The sequence below is a fragment of the Xiphias gladius genome, chromosome 10, assembly GCF_016859285.1.
Source record: "Xiphias gladius isolate SHS-SW01 ecotype Sanya breed wild chromosome 10, ASM1685928v1, whole genome shotgun sequence".
Lineage (NCBI taxonomy): Eukaryota > Metazoa > Chordata > Actinopteri > Istiophoriformes > Xiphiidae > Xiphias > Xiphias gladius.
Window position 1 is genome coordinate 21467166 of NC_053409.1, and position 20591 is coordinate 21487756.

The 20591-nt window shown below is 40.2% G+C and overlaps 1 protein-coding gene across 1 annotated transcript; it reads left to right on the forward strand.

The window, feature by feature from the left end:
• Window positions 1-469: 469 nt before the first annotated feature.
• LOC120795765 (deubiquitinase DESI2-like) lies at window positions 470-18759 on the forward strand. Its single transcript, XM_040137912.1, has 8 exons — window positions 470-704; window positions 859-1099; window positions 1696-1832; window positions 2713-2808; window positions 12803-12875; window positions 14196-14289; window positions 14388-14529; window positions 16334-18759. The coding sequence occupies exons 2-8, from the start codon at window positions 1036-1038 to the stop codon at window positions 16571-16573; spliced, it is 846 nt and encodes a 281-aa protein (XP_039993846.1). The 5' UTR covers window positions 470-704; window positions 859-1035; the 3' UTR covers window positions 16574-18759.
• The last annotated feature ends 1832 nt before the right edge of the window (window positions 18760-20591 follow it).

Genomic DNA, 20591 nt, shown 5'->3' on the forward strand with positions numbered 1-20591 from the left:
TGTTTGCTTATAAATAAAGGGGCAATGGACAAATACTGACTGATATTGCTGTTTTATTCAGAATATTGTTTCACGTTTCATGAGCTACCTCATGTAAGGTAATAAGCATTAGTATAAGCAGAAAGCCAGTCCTCTGTTAGCAGTGAAAATGTCAGGGTTTCTAGGGCGTACCACTGTGTTTGGGACCTATTACACTAATAGAGTGTATGTCATTGATTGCACTCCCTGTAGTAAATCAGATTTGAGTACAAAAAGGCCTCAGATGGTCGTCCCTGAGACGAAAGGTAACATGTAGTATAATTAACCATGACAGAGTCTTTGTAGACCTCTATTTCTGCAGTCTCACTCAGATGGTAGGGACAGAATTTGGCATCAACAGCATGAACCCATGGACCCAACCTGCCTTGTGTCAACAGTCCAGGCTGGTGATTGCGTCGGTGGAGTGATGGGCCCCTTAATACCAATCAATCATCGTCTGAATGCCACAGCCACAGTCACCAGATCTGAATCCAGTAGAACGCATCTGGGATGTGGTAGAACGGGAGATGGGCAAATGACAAACCTGCAGAAATGATGCGACTCAATCATGTCAACATGGAGCAGAATCTCAGAGGAATGTTTCCAACATCTTGTGGAATCAACGCCACAAGGAACTGAGGCTGTTTTGGGAGCAAAGGGAAGCTCTAACCAGTATTAGTATGAAAGTAAGAACTCAGTGAGTGTACAGTGATAATGTAATATAAAAGTTATAATTACTGTAAGTCGTTATAGTGTGTAGTAGTAGTAGTAACACATTATGTGGGACCACAATTATTTGCAGTATCTCGCATCTGTGCTCTCTGATTTTGTAATTCAAAGGTCAGCCTGCAGTTCCGTCTCAGCCCATCGGGGGGCAGCACGACCACAAACTACCGACTGTGCCGGAGGAAGCAAATCGAAACTCCTCAATGAGTTCACCTTCAGATAAATAGTTTGTCCCCCCCCTCCCCTGCCTTTCTCTGGAGACCTATTTTAATCGTTTGGTGTCTTGACAAAATGAATGGCTCTCTGCACTCCTCGTCCAGCGTGGTGGACATAAAACTGAAGCGGGGACCGGCAGGTAAGAAGATAACTTAACGGGCGGTTAGCAGGTAGCTAGCTACGTAGCAGCAAAAATCAACGTTCCCAAGCTAAGTTTGTATCCCCAAGCTAAAGGCTGATTGGCGAATCAAAAATTAACAAAACCTCGCCCCCACATGAGTTGTCGTTTACTGCAAACAAAAAAACGAGGTCGTGGAAGCCGTTGAGCTCTAACAACTCAGTTTAACTTAAAAAAAAAAGAGACATTGATTTTTGCACTTCGACGATGTGTTAAAATCGTTAAAAGTAACGGCCTGTCAAACTGACAGGCTGTTTCTTCATTGAAGCCAATGGCGCTGGACAGTTCACACAGTTTATTTAGCTCAAAGAGAGAGTAAGGTCTGGTTTACACCTAGAAATTGTTATGTAACATTTAGTGAACTTGCTTTTCTTTTAGAGTAGCAGTACAGTGTTGGAAGGGTTTCTCATGTACTTTGATCCACTGAGATATGTGTCGTGATCAGATCAACAACCTCTGCCCTGTTAACAATGGGATTTGTGCCTGTTGAATTTTACACAAAAACCCTCTCTCATGCCAGTAAATGCTTTTTTTTTTTCTTTTTTTTTTTTTTAAAGGCTTGGGCTTCAATATAATTGGGGGCGTGGACCAGCAGTATGTTGTGAATGACAGTGGCATATATGTGTCCAAAATAAAAGAAGATGGAGCTGCAGCGTTGGATGGAAGACTCCAGGAGGGGGACAAGATCCTGGCGGTAATTAATGTTGACTCTTATCCAGGAGTTGCAGCTTGTAGAGGACGATGCTTGTGTCACCTCCACAACCTTTGCATAGTTCTGGTCTCACAAGATCCCCGGGTGAAAGCACACTAAATTTCACTTGTTATTAGATTATTTATCCACTGATTGAAACATGGGCAGAGTTTTGGAGGTTCCTCAACAAAAAAATAAATAAAGATTGTGAATGCTGTTACCTGTATTAAATGCATTTACAGTATATCAGTCTAGTAAGTAACAAATCATGAAGAAATTGGTCATTGTGATTTCCATAATAATAGTAGCATATCAAGAAAGTAAATGCAGTTTTTGTGCTGCATTATTAAAGCACTAACCCACCTTAAAATCCCATTTAGTTTCCTTGAGACTTGATAGATAAGTTTATATTGCATCTTTTACAGCCTCATCTCTTATTGCAGGTAAATCCTAGTGCCTTTTAATCAAATCAGACATGAGATATTTTATCACCTGATAAACATGAAGAGACGGTGACACTCTCCGGTCTTGATTAGTGTCTGTGGCCTTCCTCTCAGGCTGCATACAGCCCCAACAGCCTCCCAAGGGCGGCCTGTATGTAGCCTGAGCGGCGAAAAGCCCCAGAAAAAAAGGACAGCAAGTCAATTTCCTTTTACTGTTAAAGTTTACTGCTTGAAGCATATGTTAATAATTGAAGCTAAGATGAAGGTATCAACGATTTTGTCAAATCTAGTGTTTGACAGCTAGATAGTCAGAGGACATTGTTTAGATAGAGCTTACTGAGTAAATTCAGTAAACTTCGAAAAGTCCTCAGTGGAAATTGCAACCTTAAAAATTGATTAGTTAAGTAAAGTTTTTGTTTCGTGTGGGTCGTATACCTTAGATCAATGGTGTCAAGCTGGAGGATCGGACACATAAAGCTGCAGTGGAGTTGTTCAGAACAGCAGGGGAGGACGTGGAGCTCCGTGTTCTGAAAAAGGTAGGAGGCACGATGCTTTAAATACCCTCTTCCAAGTGTTCAAATGTTTGTGTGGTTTGTTGTTTTTTTTGGTTCGTATTTATTTTGTCAGCAGTTTGGAATTTTTTCTCAACTTTTAATTTTAATTGTTTTGTCCACCAGAATGGAAAATTGTCTTAAGGTCACCACTCCATTAAAGCAGCACAAGAGAAATCAGCATATAAAACACAGTAACGAAACACCATTAAAGTAAAAATCATAGTTCACTAGTTAAAAATAATTGAATAAAAATAATTAGAGTTTAAAACGGGAATATTTTTTCGGATTTAAAATGCTGATTGCAATTGGAGTTAAAGATTTAATTAAATATATATTTGGTTGCCGAACACACGTCTAAGCTCTGAGACGTCATGTCACCTGATATCAGTGAACCATGTCTGGCTAAGGATTACAGGTAAAGTCAGGGCAACATCCAGTTTCCACATTTTGTGCCACTGTATTTCCTCTAGGCAGTAGTGCTCCGCATTTCCACATTTCCTCATAAAATTAATTCCACTGAGCACCTGATACTAATTCACTGCTGCCGCACCATGAGAGAAGATGTAGTGTTCTGCTAAGAACAACCAGATGGAGGTCTGCTACACTTCAGCAACAAAGCACTGTGTCTGTAAAACTGTAAAACTAAGCCATATATATGGACCTTTTTCTTTGTGGTATAAAAAAAAATGCATTTTTATTCTTCCAGTGCTGTAATGCTACTTGTGCTGTCTTTGGGTTCACTAGCGTTTTGCCAGCGAGTTGAACCCATGCTTCCAGTCGCAGTCGAACTTGTCTTGGCTTCTTCTTTTTTTCGTATCTGCTTTTGGTTTGGTGAAGTTATCAGAATGAATAAAACATTTTTGGAAGCAGGTTTGGCGAGTCCAGCCGTTTATAGAAAGATCTCACGCACTGGTGTTTAGGAGACTAAGTGATCAGTTCAGTTTTCGGGGAAGGGAGTTTGAAAATTTTTCCATCTTTGCGCTTTCAGCGATGCTCTTAAAATACACCCCACCCCCCTTGGTATTTTATGTATTTTCTATTCAGGCAGGAGAAATTTTATTAACATGCAACTGTTTGTCTGAGAGCAGAAGAAGAGAACTTCAAGAGTTTTGTGTTTGGATCAGGAGACAGAAGCATTAATAATGACATGCCAATCACTGCCAAACTGCAACCATGTTAATTTAAGAAGTGATAGTATCAGTGTCCACAGTTGCTATGTTAACCATTGCATTCAGTACGTTTAACAACAAAATAATTAGTTAAAGATAAACTCTTTCAATTTGACATGTGGTTTAAAGCTCTGTCAAAGTAAGGGGACCTCAGAGTTAATGAATTTGTCCAACCTCAGGTTTCAAGTAATGTATGTGCAAGCTGATTTTCTTGCAGTACGGGCATTAACTGAAGCCAGTGGCGAAATCAATTCTTGTGCTATGTAGGTATGCTAAAAGTAAAATCAAGCGCTCGTGACTTGTAATTGGCTAAAACATACAGAAACCCCCTGTGTTTTCAATTTGATTAATCACTCCTTAAAAGATTTATTGAAAATGAAAATAGAGCTGCAACTCTGAGTCGATTAATCCATTAGTTGATCATCAGAAAATTGGCAACTATTTTGATGATTGAATAATCATTTTAGTTATTTTTAAGGCAAAAAACGTTGAATATTTGTGGCTTGTCAAATTGGATGATTTGATGTTTTTCTTTGTCACACATGATAGTAAACTGAATACTCTTGGGTTTGGGACTGGTGGTCAGACAAAACGAGACATTTGATAATGTCACCTTAGTCTGTGGGAATTTCTAACAGACGTTTTCACAATTTAATGAAATTAAGTAGACAAAACAATTGATTAATCACAAAAATAATCAGCAGATGAATCGATAATGAAAACGATCGCTACTTGCAGGCCCAACTCAATGTTTGTCCAACAATGTAATCCAGACTTTAATAGATAACAACCAGTGCATTTCTGTATAAATGTCCCCTCCAGTGCAGCTTTTAATGCTTATTTTTGTTTTCATATCTGTGTCTTGCAGTCGCCCCTTCACATGAACGGACCCTCGGGCTCGCAACCCGAACACCAGTCTCCTGTGTTTTCTCTGGGAATACTGGCTGCTTTAGCGGGAGCTGCCATCCTCTTTTCGTTCATTTACATGCGGCACATTAGGAAACACTTCTAACCAAGCCGGTGATGTCTGTATGTTATCGTTGAGATCAAAAACTTTGTTAAAGGCCAAAGAATTGAAAGAGGGAAAAAAACAGTAGACCATATTTTTTGATTAGTAGGTGTTGGAGTCACTGATGAGTTCGTCCATCTTCATGTTTATTATGTGATTAATGGTAGCTTCTCGACACCCTTCCTATGCAAAAGGATGCTCTCTTTCCACAGAGATTATTTCTAATAGATAATTTTGCGATGGTAAGGAGATGAAGAAGGATGTACACATGACATTCCTGCTGCTGGGCTGAGCTGGGCTGAGCTCAGGCAGAAACAAACGGCTTCCCAAACACAGCGATTGTATGCAGAAAACTAATAAAGCCTTGGGTCAACTCAGACCGACTCAAGCTTCAGGGTCCATTCACAAACTGAAAGTCAGTGTTGCGTTCAGTCACTCGTGGGGCTGTACCTCCGTCACTGATTGGCAGACAGACCTTACTGAGGGGCGACGTGAGAGGAACCCAATACTGTAATTTCAGTTTGTCGGTGTTCGAAGTTCTCGTGACTGGGTTGGATTTTATTTTGCTCCGTTCCACAGGACAACGGGAGGAGCGGCATCCTGCTGTGCTGCTTAGATTGAGCAGGGGGTTGAAAGAGCCTGCGGTTATTGTGATAAATTATGTCTCGTAATGGACTTTCTGAGTGCCTTTTTGTGTCTGTTCCAAGTAGTTGGTTCCCGTTGCTCCTTATCACTGATCAAAATGAAAGTCAACCCACTTCGTCCATTTATACCATTAAATTAAATAATACGGCTGGCGATTTTTTTTTTTTTTTTTTTTTTTTTCTTTTTCCTACTGTCAACATATCCTGTAAAAGGCTCCAAACCAACAGTGAGTTAGTCAGTCTCTTACTACTTACTAACTTGGTCAGCCACAAACCCATTTCTTCAAGATTTAAATATCTAAAAACAGCTCAGTAATTTCATAAAACAACTGGGCACTGTAGGTTTTGGCAAATGTTACTAAACCAACAGGAAATGGTGCATTTATTGGGGACTATTTTCAACTGCAGATTAATACACATTCAGGGCTCTTGTCAGTATTTCTGGCAGCAGGACAGTGTATGTGTGAGTCAAAATAAACCACAGTGCCCATGTTTATCTTAATGAAGGGACATGTTGCAATCTTGCGGCTCATTTTTAATAGTTTTTGGACAACAATGGAGCTCTATGGCACACAGGAATAAGACATATCAGACAATAGTAGTTAATAAAATCAATTCATTGTTGGGATTAGTTGACAGTAAGAAACACGTAGATTATCACCAGATGTATTCTTTAAAGCAAAAATACCCTTGTTCAAAGTATCACCAACTAGTTACACTTTTAAGAGTTTACTATAAAGTGTAGGATGTTCACTCAGGGTGAACCATTAAATGTATATTGTGTGGTGAGCAGTCCACTTCCTAATGTTCAGTCAAGGCTGAAGACTCCCTGAGATATGCTGCAATTTTCGTGCCACGGGCATTTTAAAACATTCCTCTAATTTTGGATCCATGCCAGTGCTTGTAATCACATCGCACCTTCCGCTAAGTGATTGCGGGGAGAATATGAAAACTGGAGTATGTTGTAATAGAGGAAAGGAGTTGTTCTTTAGTGTGCAGGACCAACGGCTTAATCCTGAAAAGCAGCTTGAGCCAGTTCCCTTTTTTAAAGGACAGTTGTCTGAGAGACGAGTGGCTGACGACGACTTTAAATGTTCTTTTTTTTTTTTTTTTTGCACTAGCCACAATCATGGAACTCCTCCAGTAACGGTCTTAGAGCAGATGAATTGTATGAATTGTGTGGGCTGGCTGTATTTGTCAGCATTTGTTAGTCTGCAGTGCATCTATCATGTAATTGTCTCTGACTCTATGTGGCTTTTGTTGTCTGTAAATACATTGCACGTCGCTCCCCTGACTGGGACTGTGAATATATGCAGTATGGCAGAAAAGTAGATAGGAAGCACTACTAAATTATGCAAATGCTGTGTGTTTGACATCCAAGCACCCCATTAAAATTCATGTTGAATTCACCTGGCTTTGGCTTTTTTTAATTTAGAGGCAGGAAATTATGAGATTCTGAGTCAAAGCAGCGATTTACTACGTCAAAATGTAATTTACTAAATCAAAATTGTAAGATAGTAACCTAAATTATGAGTTAGTGAAGGTTGTAAGCTTTTTTTTCTCTCCATCTCAGTCAAAACTATGAGATACTGATTCAAAATCTTGATTTACTACATCAAAATGCGATTTACTGAGTCAAAATTATGTGCGAGTTAAATTTTTTTTAATGAGGTAATAAATCTGAATTGTGATGCAGGTCAAAATGTTGATTTACTATGTTAAAACTGAGATTTACACATTAAAATTAGGAAAAATTAAGTCAAAATTATGAGACACTATGTACATCCTAATGATTTTCACAGTAAAAGGAAATTTAGATTTTCAATCTCAGACTTTTTACTCAGTACATATTATAAATTTAACTCAGAAAAAAGCCTAACAGTTATTTTGTGTGTTTATTAACTATTATTTTTTGGACAAAGGGCCCATATCTGTCAAGTTAGCAGGCGACAGGCACGACGCGGGATGTTGTCAATTTACCTTCAAAATAAAAGTGAACACTTGCTTGAATGCAAAAAAAAGGGGGGGGGTTCTTTTGGAAAACAATGAGTCATTGCCATATGTCTAATACTGTTTATTATTAGCACAAAAATAGGTTAAAAAAAAAACAAATTAATGATAAGTGATAGACTAGCATGACTCATATTTTAGCTAATTTGGTATCACAAAATAAATCACGGAACCTGTTTTATAGTTCAATTACATATCGGTTAAAAAAATGAACTTTCACGAACAAAACAATGCTTATTTTTTACGCCAACGGATCTTTGAATAAAAGCGTTCCGTCGAATCCGTTCGCAACGGGTTTTAACGGTCGGTGTGGGCGGCTCGTACAAAACGCGGAGGCGGAAAATTGAGCGTGTTGCGGCGGGGAGCTGGAGGACAGGACTGGTGAAGTGGTGCGTTTTGCAACAAAATGTGCTCCGGTACACCCACCGGCAGCCCCGTCGCACATCAGCTGTTGGAGGATGCTGCCTCGGAGGCAGATATGATGTAATCCAACGCCTCAGCCCCGTGTCCGGACAGAGTGAGGCAGAGAGAGAGAGGGAGAGAGAGCCGGAGCCGGACGGACCGGCTGACAACCTCGCCGCACGGATGGGTCTGCGCTGCCTGGGTCCTTCCTGAAATACGTCTTCGAAACCTCCGTCGAGCGGCTTTGGGCGAACGGTTCGGTGGCTGCAGGAGGAGTCATGTCGCGGAGGGTCGCGGCGGCCAGCCTTCACTCCTCCCGACGACGAAGAGGGCGCTGGATGCGGGCCAGCAGTAGCTGCGGCAGCGGCAGCATCGCCGGCCGCCGCTGACTCCCCCCTATCAGCTGTAATTAACCGCCATGGCTCAGGAGTCCTCCCCCACAGCTGCACCAACATCCTCCGCGTAGAAAATGGCCTCGACGTCCGTCCACCCTAGCTGTCCCCTCTCCGCCCGCGATGACAGGAGGGCGCCTGCTTCAGATTTCAACACTTGGAGGCCCTTTATGTCTGCTGTGGATCACACCATCGCCTCTGATCTGATCGTTTGAGCTCCCGTGGCTGCTTTTTATTTCGCAAATACACCTGCCTGCCTGCCTGCCTGCATCGGTTTACCTCACCACACACTTTTTTTTTTTTTTTTTTGAGCCGGGGCATGGGCCGCGTCCACTGCTGCACCCCGCTTTGCCCTGCAGGGACCTGGGCTTCATTTTTTCCTGACCTTACTTGCGATAATGGCTCTGTGACATCTCGCTAAGCTTCGGCTGCGCGGTTCGCTTTAGGACATTTTTCCCGGCTTTACGCGCAGAGCTGCTTCCCATGCGGTAGCCGTTGCCCCGCGGGGGAACGACCAGCCTCCATCCCTCCAGCCCGCCGCTGCTGCTGCTGCTGCCGCTGCCGCTGCCGACGCTGTCGTCCGCCGTGTGGCCCTGTGACTTCAGCGTAGTGTGGAGCTGCCGACGACCTTAAAACGTGGATGGTGGGGGACGATTGCCTTTCCAGCTCAGGTTTAAACCATGGCCAATGAACCTGTCATCCTTAACGTGTATGATATGGTAAGGGTCCATCTCAACCAAACTGCACTCACTTTTTACTCACTTTAATCTGGTGTTTTCTGTTTCTGGCTGCGAATATTCGTAATCAGACACCAACTTGGGAAGCGAATGCAACACTAGAAATAGCAGGCCCACTACACACCTGTTTCACTTGTGCACTTCGCAGCTCTTTTCATGTTGCACAGAGCCCAGCTGGACTCAAATATGACATGGAAAATGGGCAGCAAAAGTCTTTTTACTACCCATGTGGACCTAGTGTTAAATTAAAAGAATTTTCTATGTAATTTGGTGAGCAGTCACACCCATGTTCAAAGGTTTACTGCAATACTATATCTGGAAGAGGCGGGTTTGCTGCAGACATGCATTGTGTTATGTAGTCAAACTCTATTCTATGCACTAGTTCAGCCATTATTAAACAGTATCATTGTGTTTGGCTCGTGGGAAAAGTTAAGATCATCCAGTGATATTTGGATTTAAAAAGATAAAGTAGAGAATCAAGAAAGTACATAAGAAAATTCAGTGTCATGTTCCAACCTCTGGCCTGTGAAACAAGAGCCTCCCTCAACCCTCTGAACTCTGTCACTGTGCCCCCGGCTCACATGATGCACTCACACAAACTAAACATTTACACACACACATGCGCGCACACACACAAACCCACACATATCAGCAAAGGACAAGGGTCCTCATTCAGACATGTGCCCACTGTCTGGTCCTCACGTACTGTACCACTGAACAGCCTCCTGTGTGAATATTATGCAACATGTTGTGGTAAATGCACAGAATTACTCCATTTACAGCTAAGCATTTGTGATATTGTCAAGTGTACCTCTGCCGGAAACACTCCACCGCAACTCCCCTTATTTAGTATTCACAAGCAGTATATAAACACACAATACATTGTTTGTAACACACTAAAATTTAGTTTTGAGCAGAAATAAGGACATGTTGAGTGTATGATAATGTATTTGCAACCATTACAACTTCCACTCATCCTCTAATAAACAGTTAAAAATGACCAAAAAAAAAATCGAATCATATTTAATGATGTATGTTTACTGACATGACCCTATAGTGTATCATAAAATATTTCATAAACTGTTTATAGAAGTGTACAAGTGATTTCAACGTGATCTTAAAACTGTATATAGTTTAGTTCAAAGCTCACTAAGACCTGTTGAGGTTCAGGGTTCATTCGAGACCTCAGCTGTAGCAGCTTCACAAAAAAACTTTGAACTCAAGGTCCACTTGACAGATTTCCTCCAGAGCTGTTAGCTGTACCTTGTCACGAGAGTAAAGAAAGAGTATGAAAAATCTTTGGTATTAAATACTTTATTTACAAACATATTTACAAATATATACAAATGCACGCCACTGCAGTCCTGCACGGGAATGGCAGCCACAATGAAAACTACTATATGGGGGGTTTGACTAATGAGAGTGGATGCATTTAGTGGCCAGAGCAGAAAAAAAGCCTACCATAAATAGCATCAAAGATTAGGGTTGATATAATGACAAAGGATTATAACTAAATATAACAAATAAACACTTTATATTTCATTTCATTTTGTATATATGGATGATGCACAAAGACTGAGTTGGCTGCTTGGCACAAAAACATTTAAATCAGCAGCTACTTGGAGAAGGCCCAGGCCATGAGAAAAAATAGCCTCTTATCAGAATGAACTATAGATACGGGGCAGTTCTTTTCAGTGAACAGCTCATTTGGATTTTTTTCCCCATAAATATGTTATTTGAAAGAAAATAGACGCGCTTATAATGTTATAACTTTTTTTTTTTTTTGCTGTTTTGTTTTTTTGTATATGTATCCAGAAGATGCATATTTTTAAAATGGGGTTGACCTGTAATCCCATGTAGGACAGGCCAGATGTTTGCCATGACAGCGATTATGATAAAGTTAAGCGTTTCACATATACGATAACACGCAAATGAATCATGCAAGGAGGGATGCTGATGGATCCATCTTCTTCCATGTGAAATCAGAGTGACTGGTAGATGCGAGTAGTGGCGCATGCTGTATCTGCATAGGCTGGAGACTGTAGGGGAGACCGCATGGATCGTTGCAGCAGCGCTGGCATGCAACATGATTTCACAAAAGCAAGAGAGTGAAGGTGCATCATCAGAGGAAGGAAGATTAATATCTGTGATTCTGAAAGCTTCACTAATGTTGTTAGGGAAAAGTCAGGTCATTTGATTTGTCACAATCTATTCTCACTTAGGTGTGGGCGCATTTGTCCTTGTAGATGGTTTCTTTCCAGGGAAGCTGAGAGGCTGCTCCTCTTAAAAGGTTTTCATCCATTCCTGGTGTGAAATGTCAAAAGCCAGAGAGTCAATAGAGTAGAGGTTAATGCAGAAACATGAGAAGACTCTGTTGACACAAAGTAGGGTGGTGGAAAAAGCTTTTATTGTATCACTCTGGGCCGAGAAATGTTTTTTATTATTAATAGGGGGACAGCTGGGGCAGCGTGGATAGCTCTTAGCGTGTTTCCTCACGGGTGTCCGAAGACATGGGGGTGTCAGTGGGAGAGTGTGTGTGTGTGTGTGTGTGTGTGTGTGTGTGTGTGTGTGTGTGGGGTGGGGGGGGCCTGGCTGTGGCCCTGCCATGAATAATCTCCTCACTATCTGCAGTGAGGGGTGGCAGCGCAAACCAGGTTTGATGGCTGGGATTGTCTTGTGTGTGAAATTTGCTCCCACAGTCCAAAGCTTTGCAGGTCTGAAACACCAGAGGCTGACTGATTGTGTATCTGCCCCTGTGATGGATCAGTCCTGAGTGTTTCACTTGTTTTCTTTTTTCTTCTTTTTTTGCATGCTGGGCTGCTCCTGCTGTTACAATCCACCCCATGAAATCAGAACATCAAAATAAATCAGAATTAAACAAAATGAGATTAAAGAATCATGTAAAAAAAATGCTAATAAGAATCATATCAAAGCTCACATCCTGTAGAAACAACCTTAGATGGCACCAAGAGCCGTCTAAAGCCCTAAAGTATACAAGAGCACACCTGTGCTTGTACAGATGTGAAAAAGAAATAAGGTTTCAATGCATAGAAATAACATTAAATTCTATCCAAAATATCTACTGAAGCCAGAAAAATTGGTTTATCCAGAAGTTGTTATATTAAACAGATGATGTACAGTATTGCAGTGCTGTCTGGTGTTTTGGAAGGTAATGAGTTCATCCAATTTTAGATGTATTTTAAACCTTTTTAGATTTTGTGTGTTAGTGGTTGCATTGCAAGCCACTGCCACAGATGAAGGCCTTAAAGGAGCGGTTCAGCATTTTTGTAAATACAGAGCCCAGACTTGCCGTTTCCGCCTCTTTCCAGTCCTTATCATAGCGAACTGGCTGATGGCCGTAGCTTCATAGTTAGCGCGAGGATATGAAAGTGGTATCGATCTTCTCATCTAACTCTCTGCAAGAAAGAGAATACCTGTCAAACTATTGTCCAAAAGTGCTTTAAATTGAACTGAATGGCTGAAAGTAGCAAGGCTAAATTTTCTGCAAAGCTGCTGCATTGTTTTTTCCCCTGATACAACACTACATTTTTTTGATATTGATCCTAAATGCCTCCCCCCGCCTAACCCCCTTTGTGTCCCTCTCTCTCTGCAGTACTGGATAAACGAATACACTTCCAATCTGGGTATTGGAGTCTTCCACTCAGGCATTGAGATTTATGGCAGAGGTAAGAAGGGGCTTCTTCTATCTATGGGAAATCCCATCACAGTTTGTCTGGGCAGAACAACACGGGGCCAGGCTCGGTCCTGTGCGTCACCGTCTGACCGTGGGATTTTGTGCAGGGCTGCTCTAACAGACATAGATGAAATCCTGCTTTAAAAATGGAATATGGACTTGTGATCCTAATAACGTGACCCCATTTCTCTGGGTTGAGTCACCGTTGACTCACTGTGTATGTGTGAGTTTGTGGTTCAAAAAAAGAGAGGCAGAAACCAGCGTGAAAGCCGAACACTGGGAATTCCATTATGCCCGTGCAACCAGAAATACTAGCTCTGCACACCGAGAAATATGATGATAGTGGAAATACATGCGTGATAAGCATGATATCGGCAAAAGTATAACGTTTCCATCAGTGGTGGAGGAAGTATTCAGATAATTTACCAAAGAAAAAATAGCAACACTGCAATATAAAAATACACAATTAAAGGTAAAAATCCTGCAATGAAATTTCACGTTAGTAAAAAGTCTTATTAGTAAAATATACTTAAAGAATCAAAAATACTCATGATGCAGAAAAATGCCCCTTGTGAGTGTGACTATTATATTATATATATTACATAATGGATTATTATTATTGATGCAATAACGTGTAAGTAATTTTACTGTAATAGAAGGTGGAGGTGGGTCTAGTTTTGACCACTTCATATACTGTTGGGTAGTTTAATCTGTAGCAGTGCATCATATTTTATAAGATCGTCATTTGCTTTGTATGAAAAATGGTAATTTTCTAAAGTAAATGGTAACTAAAGCTGTCAGATAAATGTCCCTCTGAGATATAGCAGAGTAGAAGTAATACAAAGAAGAAGAAATATAGGACTTGCTTAAATGCACTTAGTTACATTCCACCATTGATCTTAATACGGCAACAGTGAAATACATCTGAGTATAAGGCACAAATAACTGTTTTAACATATTATTGATAAAATAACTTAAAATACTTATTTCATCCTTGACCATTTGTTTTTCTACAACAGAGCAGCTGTCCCTTTCTCATATGGCTGAAACAGCGCTCTGTGTTTGTTGTTAAAAACGTATAAATTCACATTAACCAACATAACTAACAATTTAAGGCACTTTACTCAATCTGCTGTGGCCCTGGTGTTCGTCACGGTTAATGTAAATACAGAGCACGGAGGCCTGTAATTAGCCAGGCCTGATGGTTTAAGTACAGTGGGACTGTGATTAATTGCTTGCTCCCTTGTAATTACAGCTGTTTAGTGCTTTTATTTCAAGAGTTAATCTATGTTTTGCATCTTTGTCCACACAGAATTTGCATACGGGGGTCACCCATACCCTTTCAGTGGCATCTTCGAAATCAACCCCGGCAATGCTGCTGAACTGGGAGAGACGTTCAAATTCAAGTGAGCGTGCTCGAGTTCAGCACACGATGCACTGCGATGTTGTTATCGTTAATGATGGAGAGAAAGTGTGCTGACGTGTCTTTTTCTGCTTTCAACAGAGAGGCCATTGTTTTGGGCACCACAGACTTCGCAGAGGAGGACATAGATAAAATAATGGAGGAGCTCGGTAAAGAGTTCAAAGGGAACGCCTACCATCTAATGCACAAAAACTGCAACCACTTCTCCTCCTCGCTGTCTGAGGTCAGTCTATATATGCATTATATACTATACTATACACTGAAATACACCTAAAGGGGCATTCCACCAATTTTACACGTTAATGTCGGTATAGCCGTCACGAAGAGTCCTACTCGGCCTGTGAAAACAGTCGTATAATGTCATCTGTAAAAATAACCCTGTTTATGTCATCAGGGTTATCTTGGTGTGAGCTAACACACTGCAGATTTTTAACCGTGCCAGCTGCGTGGCACCACTTTGATCCAGACTGAAATATCTCGGCTATTGGATGAATTTCCATGAAATTTTGTACAGACGTTCGTGGTCCCCAGAGGAGGAATTCCCCCGACTTTTCTTCTAGCACCACCAGCTAAACTAAGATGTGAACACTGAAAAACGCTATACCTTCTTAAAATCAGTATGTTAGCATTTAGCTCAAAGCACCACTGTGCCTAAGTACAGCCTCACAGAGCTGCTAACATGGCTGAAGACCCTTACGACTTGTCCCTAAGTGGGTTTTTAGTATGTAGTGTTTTTCACACTAGTAAAGAAGTAAACTCAGAACAGACAGTGGGCATGCTAAATACGGTTGATTTTTGAGTTTGATGGACGTCTGACATCCAACGTATTGTGTCATCCCCAGTGAGTATAAAGTGGTTAAGTATGTTGCTTTTTTTTAAAAACTAACTGCTAAAAAAAAGTGTATTTTGATGATTAGTATGCAGTGTATACATTTATAGAATTAGTATGTAGCATGAATTTGGGACACAGCTTTAGTCTTGTTAACAGAAAGCTTGTGTTACAAACTGGGAGTGTGGAGTTCGAAAGACATGGACATTTACCAGCAGAGAGGATTTAGCAAACATTACATTTCATCACACAGCTGCATTATAGGAAATGTAGGAAACCGTGTTTTTGTAGCATGCCCTTTATCAGGGTCTAAAAGTCACGATATCTCAGCCTCTGCTGCTTTGACGTTGACCTTTGTGTTTTTATTCTGGCTCTTGTGAGTCCCTCGACTTCACAGAAGTGCAGTACTAAATTGCATCTCACTAAAATGTATTGAAAACTTATTAAAAAATGAAAAGCATCTAGTGCATCCACTAAACCATCACATCCGCTGGTTTGACTTGCTGTTTCCTTCTAGACAAAAATTTTCCGTTTTCTGTAAATGTCTCACACATTAATGGAAATAAAAGCAAGGGAAGTTTATTCATACAACACCATTCAGCAACAAAGCAGTTCAAAGTGATTAAAGTAAGACAAAAAGGCATTAGGAAAAAATATAAAAAGACAATATAAAAAGAATAGGATTTAAAAAGAGAGTAAAACCAAATGAAATATTAAAGTATAAATAAGATAAAATAGAATAAGATAGATTAAACAGTAAAATAAAAATTATAGTGAAGCTACGTTGCAGTGCAAGACATGAATAAATAGTCCCAACTTTAACACAATAAAATGCAGTGGCAAACAGAAACGTTTTGCGTCCTGAATCTGGAATGTGTTCCTGATGTGGAGAAAAAAAGAAAAAACAGAATGCTGCTCCTCCATGTTTAGTTTTGACTCCTGGGACAGTAAGTAGATCAGTCCCAGACAATCTGAGAGGTCTGGACAGTTCAGAAGCAGCAGATCAGAAATGTATTTTGGCACTAAACCATTTAGTGTCTGAAAAAACCAACAGCATCATTTTAAAGGCAGTTCTTTAATAAACACAAAGTCATTGTAAAGGTCTGACAACTGGAGTGATATGACCCTGGTCTTAGTTTGGACTCCAACATCAGCAAAGACAATATGTTGGATATCTCATATTTTTGCCTTTTTTCAGCTGTTGTGTGGACGTGAAATCCCTCGCTGGGTGAACAGACTGGCATACTTCAGCTCCTGCATCCCCTTCCTGCAGAGCTGCCTGCCCAAGGAGTGGTTAACCCCGGCCGCCCTGCAGAGCCACATCAGCCTCGGCCTCCACAAAGAGGAGCACAACGAGTCCAGCGACGAGGACCCCACGTCCCCGCCCGGTGCTGCGGCCACCGGCTCCTCCCACAGCTGTCGCCACACGAGGGTGTGAACTGCCCCCACAAACACACTGACCTCTGGACCTTCCTGCCACCGCTGCTAGTGGCTCAAGTGGCATTAGTAGGCTTGAACAACCACCTGACCTCATACTGTTTGTCCTCTGAGTAAAGAGGCAGGAAAAGAAGAGTCTTCTCTTCATGAAGAGAGCTGCAGCCGGAGACTTCAGACCTACAGCACAGAGACCCTGCTGTCCTTTCTACGGATGACGGGATGACAGAGGCAAACTTTGACCTGAGCACTGAAGCGTAGCTCAGACCAGTTGTAGATCTGAAGTTTGTAGTACGTTATTACTAGTCTTTTCCATGAACTTTTAAACCTTTGTCAGCCTTGTTCCCTGCCTTCAGAGCTGCTTTTGTAGAATAACTAGATAGACACCTGAGACTACTGATAGTAACATTACGAGGAAACCGCTAATCTGCTCAATTTCAACAAGTTCTCGTTCAATAACCTCTATGTGGCCTTCAGTTGATATTGTTGACTCTGCTTTCTTTGTGTGGAGCTTTAATAGTTTACTTTGGCCATTTTAGAAGGTTAGCGGGGTAGAGAGGATTTGACTGTTCCCTGAGTTCAAATGTTGCATGTTGAAAGAATTTGATAAAACATCAAACCAGACTGAGACGCCACACTTCTGATCATATCGGCAAGTATTTCTTCTCCTTTCCCTTTTGTAAAAGAAACGATCTTAACTGGGACTCATTTTAAACATTTAGCTGCCAGTGTAACCAGTTCACCGACAGTGAAACAATCAAGGGCAAATACTGTTCAGTTTAGATTTTCGCTGTTCATACAGCCTCGGGCAGCCCCGTCACTATCTGTGAACATCTCAGAGACACAAACACAAAGAAAGTCAAGCTGCTACACTGACTATTATTTACTTTGTGACCCAGTACAATTTTTGTCTACGCTTTTATATCCAAATGGTATTTATATTATAATGGTGCGAGAACTTCCAAGCTGGGAAATGTACATCTACACCCAGAGATTGTTCCTGGGTAGCACTGGTCTAATCATTTTCTTCAACATTAAACTGGTGAAGACTGAGCTTTCATGAGAAAGAAAAGCAGAAACTTCAGTTTTTCCCCTTTACATTACAGTAATCCTTAAGGGAAAAGATCAACATTTCGGGAAGTGCGTTAATTTTCTTAGACGAGAAGATCGATAGCACTCTCTGGTACGGTAAATATTAAGCTAAAGCCAGCAGTCGGTTAGCTTAGCTTAGCATAAAGACTGGAAACAAGGGGAAACAGCTAGCCTACCTCTGTCCAAAGGTAACAAAATCTGCCTACCAGCACCTGTAAACATCGCAAATTGGCATGTTCCCATATCCCAAATCAGTCTTCTCTAACTAACAAGAACGAGCATTTCCCAAAATGACAAATTAAGGCCCTATTTTTATGTTTGATTTATTTCAACTGTGAACTGAACGGTGACATGTTTACAGATATGAAGCTTTTCAAGGATAGAGAACAAACCATTTTATGAAATGACTCATAATGTCGGAGGTTGTCTTTGTTGCAGTGAGAAGATCAGATTATCGTGATGGGAAAATATGATGTCATGAAGTTATTTGTAATCATTGTGGATTTAGCATAATACAGTCCGGTAAAAAAAACAAAAAACAAAACATTAATGCTTATTTCCCCCTCTGATACTGACGATGGTGGTGATTATAAGGGATAATGATGACAAACATCGGCTCAGTGTTGCTTGCTTTTCTTAATGTAAGAGTTCAGTAAACGGGGCCGCATGTGATTTGAATCTTTTCCCATCCCTCCTGCTGTAGTGTGTTCATTAACACTACCCTTTCTCAGGATGGAAATCACATGACTTGCAATAGTGCCATCTCGTTCCTGCCGAACAGCTTGTCAAACGCGGCTGAAGGTTCAAATGAATCATTTGACTTCCTCTTCATCTGCTTAAATAAGCTATATCCTTATTTATTTTTGATGTAGTCCTACATTTCACCAAGTGTATCGTGTTCAGATTCTTTGGTATATTTTGAGTTGACGGGGGCTGTACAGTTATTAGTATTCTACGCTCAAAAGTCTTTGGCACTTTCTACAGAGCAAACCAGACATGTATTTTTTTCTATTGTACTGTGTCAACCTTAACCTTGTATTTCCTTTTCCTAACCCAAGACAATTTCAAGAATGATGATATAGTACTAGAATAAAGAGATGGATAACCAAGAAATGTTTTGCTTCTTTTATTTTAGTCTAAAATATGGCAAAACGCTAAGGCATTCATGTCTAACTATTTTATCAAACAACTATTTCTAAACTGTTTTTCCAGAAAATCTCACAAAATATGTTGAGATTGTGACGCGCAACTACATCTACCGTCTTTGAGGAACTTATTGCCCACCCCTAAGTAAGCCGATAAATCTACTGGGTCGATTTATCTGCCGTTATTAGCTTACTGCAAATGTATCAGTATCTGCATTCATGTCGGCCAATAACTAACAAGAAAATACAGAAGGGAAATTCCAAAGATTTGTTTAATGTCACCATTTCCAAGTTTATATCCACTAGAGAGCTCTGACAAGTTTATTATTCAACTCTAAAATATCCTGCTTAGTTCATACATTGGTCACAACCAAATTTAATAGAGCCCGTTATGTCCTCTCATGTATAACAATTGATAATTGACAATGTATCATTATTGGATATCTTAAATAGTCAATATCGTGTCGACCTGAAAAATCCATATTGATCCATGTACCTTTAAATATGGGTGATAACAAGACTCTAAGTCTAAAAAAGTTCTTGTTTTTAGATATGGCCCCTCTGTAGCGGTCCAGGCAAAAAAGGTAGACCTAGTATTAAAACTGAAAAGACAGGAATTGGAACCTGCTAGCACTCTCAAACTGACTCACATGAAATAATGACTCAGTCAAAGTTGTTCGACTTTTCTGATGCTGCTGGAGGGTTTATTTTCATCAGTAATGTTTGTAAACACAGTAAAACTGATTAAAAAAAAAAAAAAAATTAGTTAAGAAACAGTTTACATTACACGTATCTTAAAATTGTATTATACTTTTACAAGACGAACGATATTGTATGTGTATATACTGTATACATTTATTCGGTGGTGAGTGTAATAAGTGCATTATAATAATATAATGCTAATAAGCTAAAATTTCGGGCCCTGAGTACTTAGTTTCACTTTTCCCCTCAGTACTACAATTTTGATGACTACAACTGTGTTTTATAACTTTGTCAATCATTATCTATTTATCTGTTTATACACTAGCACACCGGTTAATTATTGCCCACAGGAAGAGTTATAGCTGTTAACAAATACACATACACACAGTGCAGCCAATAACATAAATAAACACTTACACTCAGCTGCCAGTTTATTAGGAACACCTAGCTAAAAACTTATGCAGTCTAATGCAACAGTCCTGTAATAAATCCTACCTTCATGGAAATTGTAATGTTCAGCTTGTGTTGAAATTGTTTCACAGATTAAACTTTATGGCCATTTTGGAGGCTGCGGTTTGTGGTGCTGTTGAATTGTACTGCGTTATACGGACAGCTGTTTCCATTATTTTGTCCTAACCATTTGCATTCATGAGGGTTGGATAATGATAAGAGAAAAACATCTCTGTATAATGTAGTACAATTCCTGCAGTTGAATCAACATCTCTCTGAAACAGTTTCAATGAAAACTGAACATTAAAACCTTCACCAAGAGAGGATTTATTGCAGGAATGTTGTATTAGAGTGTATGTTTTAGTTTTAATATACTGACAACAGAGTGTACATCTGTTTTACAACTACACAAAAGTGTGTTGTAACCCATTTATTAAATGTTTATATACTTCCTATAAATACTAAATAGGGGGACTTAAAGTAGTGTAATCTAAAGCAAAGTGATGTGTTATCTGCGCTATTAGTGTTACCACGTAGAAGAAACAACTGCTTCATACAAAGCACCTGGGTTTCGGGTGGTATTATTTATTTAGTTTCGCTACAATACACAATACTAAGTTCTGACTTGGGATG